The sequence below is a fragment of the Carassius auratus genome, unplaced genomic scaffold (genome assembly GCF_003368295.1).
Source record: "Carassius auratus strain Wakin unplaced genomic scaffold, ASM336829v1 scaf_tig00023612, whole genome shotgun sequence".
Classification (NCBI taxonomy): domain Eukaryota; kingdom Metazoa; phylum Chordata; class Actinopteri; order Cypriniformes; family Cyprinidae; genus Carassius; species Carassius auratus.
Window position 1 is genome coordinate 314811 of NW_020525285.1, and position 5865 is coordinate 320675.

Consider the following 5865-nt stretch of genomic DNA (forward strand, 5'->3'; position numbering starts at 1 on the left):
ATGTGGCAGGCTTCTGAAAATATGTAAACATGATGCATTAGGTCCAATACAATGTAATTTCACCTGTTTTTTAATAGTTTCATATTAAAGTGGTTATTCTTTATGTCATCCAGCATTTATTTTGTACAGTGATCGTATACCACACACTGTAAATGTAACGTGGAAGTGTTTCTCAATCCGCTCATCGAGATCACAACTCATTAATGTTTGTGTAACAAATCAACAAGCAGATGGTAGTTTTACTTTTATATAATGTGATCACTGTGCAATAACGCCTCTGTTCGTTTTGTTAGTTAAATATCTTTAAAATCTAATAATTTATCATCAGATTTGTATTTTGTTGAAGCTGATCAAGAAATACTCGTGTATAAAACAATTCTATACAAGGACTTATTTCTACATGTTTAATGATATTGTAGGAATGTAACAAAGGTCTGGATATCACAATTAAATCTCAATAGTAGTCATGTCCTTTACTTAAGTACTGCTATCGTCAAAGTTTCGCCATTTTGGTTATTAGGTAAAAACAAAATATAATAATTCCATAAAGTAGATGAAAGGTCAAATGACATCTCATTAGATATGATAAGCCATGAAGAATAAATTCTTAACTTACCATAAAATATGAGAAATGTTTCTTATTTACTCAGTGTTAACAGGTTCAGAGCCATGAAATGGTGTTTCTTTTTTCTTCCTTTACTTTGTCTTTTACCTGAGTCAGGTGTTTTTTTCCTTTATCTGCCCTCACGAGAAAAACAAACTTACTCCCTCTAGTGGCGCAGAGCGACATCACATCATGACCACACAGAAGTCTTGCATTGTCTTCACTAATATAGTCAAACAAACGTGTGTGTGTGTGTGTGTGTGTGTGTGTGTGTGTGTGTGTGTGTGTTACTCTGGAGTCATGCAGCATGGAGGAGAGCAGACAGTGTGTGTGTGTGTGTGTGTGTGTGTGTGTGTGTGTGTGTGTGACGTCTGTCCGAACACATGCTGTAAACACACACTGCATCACTAATTCCTCTCAAGAGTTTAGTGTCTGAATCAGTCCTGAATCCGAACTTTACAGATGGGACACACAGTGAATGTGATTCATGCACGGATTTATTATTTTAAACCAGTAACCCAGTGTTTGTGCAGCGTTTAAAACATTAAAGAGACATTTTTTTGCCTGATCTACCCATCAACAGTTTTATAATAACAATAACATTAGACATAATGAGAAAACATCCTGTACAAAAAAAAATAAATAAAAAAAAACCTGCTGCAGGACATTTTCTCATTAAAGGTTGTAATTATCCACCGACTCACACACAGTAACAGATTATCATCTACTGTGTCTGTCAATCAGAATCATGAATCAAGACATTAAAATCAAGAGTTGATGTCACAACACGTTCCAGAATGATCATGTTTTAGATGGTGATTTCTAGCTTGTGCTACTCTAGACAGGGAATGAAACTTTGCAGCATTGTGTTTATTCTTCATTTGTACACTTTCAGAAAAAAAAAATACAAAAGCTGTCACTGGGGCAGTACTCTATTAAAAGGTACATCTTTGAAAAGAGTGCATATTAGTACCTCAAAGGTGCATACTGGTGCCAAAAGTGAATGTAAGCTGCTTTTGATAAAAGCATTAATGAAATAAAACAACTCAAAAATGTAAAATGTAAATGAACATTTGGTGTATCTTCAGTCCGGGACACAATCAGGATGGACAGCATTTCCACTACAAATGCATTGTGGTTACATGTTTTTTTATAAATGCCTTGTATGTAGTTTCAACCCAATCTCATCATGATTTAGACTGTTTCCACCTGTATTTAACACATTTGTGGAAAAAAAGAACTAATATTTGATTGTGTGACTTAAGCAACTGATGTGTCAGTTGTTTCTCACTGGAGGCTGTTTAAAACTGACACAGAGTCAGTGAGGATTCATAAACCCTAAATCCAGCATACAGGGGTTCAGTGAATGTGGTGTTGAATGTGTGTAAGTGTGTGAGTGTGTGTGTGTCAGAGACGCTGTAGAATGACAGAGTACCGGCTGAAACATCCACATACACTCCTACTCTCTTAGAGTATGAAGGGACTGATATATTACTGCTCTTATTATTGTGCCAGATAGTAAATTCATTAGCAGAGCAGTACAGATTCCAGGATTTATCACTGTTTCCAAACCATTGATTACAACTGCCTCCTTTATTTATGATTTCTTTATAGGTCACTGCTATATCAACCCCTCCCTCGTCCCATTCAGCCTCCCAGTAACAGCGTCCAGTCAGACGCTCTTTACAGAGGACCTGCTCATGGTGCTTAAATCTGTCTGGATGATCAGGATACGACTGTGGCTCTTTCACACGTGTAATCTTTCTGTTGTCCTCAGACAGGATGAGATGATAGTTTGCTGTGTTTGGATCCAGTGTGAGATCACACGCATCTGAACACAAGAAGAGATTAGAAATATATGAAGACAGTTTTAGAGCCGTGTGTATAAAAGAGAGAAAATACCTACATTTTTTCAGTCCAGGTGTGATTCTGAAAGGTTCTCCATGATCCAAACTAGAAAGACAAATAAAACAAGCATATAAACAAATGATGAATGTCTGATTGCTATAAGTGTGCAAGAAACAGCTAAAATATCAGTGAGCAAAGTAACAGAAAACAAAGCAGCTTAATAAAGTTTTCTGGTAGGAAACAGAAAAGTGATAGAAGAGTCTATAGACCAGGGCTATTCAATTAGTTTCATGTAAGCGCGAGATTATCAAACTGAAAGTTTGAAGGGGCCGGGTCGCGGCGGCCATCCCAATGTCTTTTTGGGATATATATATATATATATATATATGTGTGTGTGTGTGTGTTTATGTATATACATACATATATATATATATATATATATATATATATATATATATATATATATATATATATATATATATATATATATAAATAATCAAACACACATTTTTTATTAAATGCATTGTGATATGTTGCACATTAATATATTTATGTTACCATAATTTCACATTGAACGAAGTTCCAAAATAATGAAGAAACAACTTAAAGATGGTATATTTTAAAATGAGGTTCAATGGCATCTTTTTACTTAGTAGCCTACTGTTAATGAAGGCCAGTTGCATTGATAATGAACTAAAATTGTATATGTATAAACTACTAAATGAATGTTAAATAATCTTTATTCAAACTATTAACTAAAAGTTAATCAGCGACTAGAGCAGTGGAGTGATTTATCCTTTTTCTTTTGTTTTTTGATTTACATCAATGACAGACTTCTTCAGGTTTCACTTTAAAAGCAGAGTTATCTCTTTGAAACCTGACGCACATGTGGCGGATTTGACACACACATATGCACACACATTATTTTACCATCATTTAGGACTTGTTTACCAGTGTTTACAAGGTTACTCACAATAACCGCACATTTTCACATAATTGTGTGCGTTTTTGTCTGCTGAAGCAGCTCAGTATATGTGGAATGTTGAACGTGCAGACTATCAACTTTCATTTGCAACAATTTGGTACTTCTTTGCGGTTCACTGACGTATATGTGAACCGTGCTGGCAAAATGAGTGTAAATTTGCACAGGCTATTTTGAGTTATAGGCAAAAATAATAATATTAATTAAAAAAAAAGTACCCTGAAAAAAATGCTCCAGGTATTATTTACGGATCTGAAATTATCTTTATCTGTACATTTTCTGAGAGGATTACCATTTCTCCACTTGCTTCTTGCACTGTCATCCGTGCATGCATTTAATGGCGCTTCTAACAGCTCGCAATCCCGATAAATACACACAAACAGAATTAAAGCATTTCAGTATTCACGCAAACATAATCTGTTCTGTTTTAAGTCAATGCTTGAGGAACTGTTGGGGGAAATATCTGATGTGTAACATTATATTAGATCCATTCATTAGCCTACAGTATAGGACGTCTGTATCATTATGCTAATGTTAATCTAACAATAAAAGAAAAGAGGTTATCACTCGCTGCACTTCACCGCTTTTGTAGTTTTGATAATCAATTTATTTGTAATGCACCCACTTAAGTTATTTTTTTACATTTGATTATTTGTTTTTCGTACATGAATGGTTTAGTTTAGATATAAAATGATAACGGTATTGTATTATTTGTTTCTTTCTAGGCTATTTGTTCTGGGGTTTGTTTTTGCATCTGTTCTTATTTATAATAATAAAGGTAAAAAATAGCTCTATTGTGATTATAAGTATAGTAATTTTAATAAGAAAGATGAAGGACTTCACTCTATTGACTTCAAATGTGACTTAGTAATTTTTTGTCCAATTCCAACAAATCATAAATCATTTTGAATGTATTTTAATGGAGAATGTCTTTTTTAAGAATTGGTCATTGTGACTCATTTTGTCAGCATAGGTCACAGTATTCTCAGGAGGAAGCACATGTGGGGGCGGTAAATGACAACAACACATGCGCAATGTTTCAGACGATATGGCAAGTGTAAACACATGAATCATACATGGGTCACAATTGAAAGAATGTGTAAATGGACAGCCAAAAAATTCAGATGTAGGCAACAAATCAGAATTGGCATCGAGACCTGAAGTGTAAATGAGGCCTTAGTATTCAGGAGTGACATGCTGTAAAAAACTTTTACTGAATTCCTAAAGAAAAACAACAACACTGATCATTCTGTTCAAAAATAAGCACATCTGGCTTTTAAATTAATGCATCAATCAGTGTAACTGCTCAAAACAAAAACAAAATACTTATGAATAACTATTACTTAACACAAAATCATCTAGATAATGATGTACAATATAGAAGAGGCATTTGTGTAAATTTAATTATTGTGGATGACAACACAGCCAATAATGAACAGTCAACAACTGTTGAAATTAACCAGTTTAAATCAACCAATATTAAGCAGTATTACCAATCTAGTGTAAAACTAATATCATACTGCCCCACATACTTGAGTTTCTCCAGTTTATAGTTTGGATCCTCCAGATCGTGTCCTGAATCTCCTGGGTAATTGTAGCTCAGATCCAGCTCTCTCAGGTGTGAGGGGTTTGAACTCAGAGCTGAAGACAAATAACCGCAGCCTTCCTCAGTCACCATACAGCCAGACAACCTACAGACAACGAGTCAGATTATCTACAGAAACACATCAGCATTATGACTGACTGACTGACTGCACATCATCCCTTATATTTTCTTAATACCGCAGTATTTGCAGTTGACAGTTTGGATTCTTCAGTCCATAAGAGAGCAGCTTCACTCCTGAATCCTGCAGGTCATTGTTACTCAGATCCAGCTCTCTCAGGACAGAGTGTGAGGATTGTAGAGCTGATGACACAATTTCACAGGACTGAGCAGTGAGATTACAGCCAGCAAGACTGAAAGAAAGCAAATTACAAAAAAAACAAGATAATTAAAATTAAATGAACTGCAATATAGACATAAATTTGGTCTTGTTTTTTTTTTTTTTTAAGAAAAAGGTAATTTCAAAAAATGATTGCATTTACTGTAAATCAAATGTACTCTAAATGTTTTATATAAAATATACATTTCACAAAATATTTTTTACTCTAAAATTACTATCAAATCAAAGTCATATGTATAACCAATTTGTGTTCTAAATTTAAATTTTATATCACAAAATGTAACTTCCCATGAGATTTTTAGGCGTTGTACCAAAAAGAGCCACTGGGTGTTTTTTATGCATTCTCCTGTATCAAATTTATACATTTCAGTCTCAATATCAAAAAACAGTTGGCAGATGGGACCTTGAGACCTTTCCGATGCTATGTGTTGTTTTTATGAAGTAGTTCAAATAAATTGTTTAATACAAAACCTGATACCACCCACTAG

General features: G+C 34.2%; 1 protein-coding gene across 1 annotated transcript; it reads right to left on the minus strand.

Annotated features, from left to right (window-relative positions):
- Nucleotides 1–1084: 1084 nt before the first annotated feature.
- LOC113077962 (tripartite motif-containing protein 16-like) lies at nt 1085–5302 on the minus strand. Its single transcript, XM_026250220.1, has 3 exons — nt 4967–5302; nt 2511–2557; nt 1085–2435 (listed from the first exon to the last, which is right to left on the minus strand). Exons 1-3 carry the CDS (start codon nt 5110–5112, stop codon nt 1906–1908), a joined length of 723 nt encoding a protein of 240 aa, XP_026106005.1. The 5' UTR covers nt 5113–5302; the 3' UTR covers nt 1085–1905.
- Between the last annotated feature and the right edge of the window lie 563 nt (nt 5303–5865).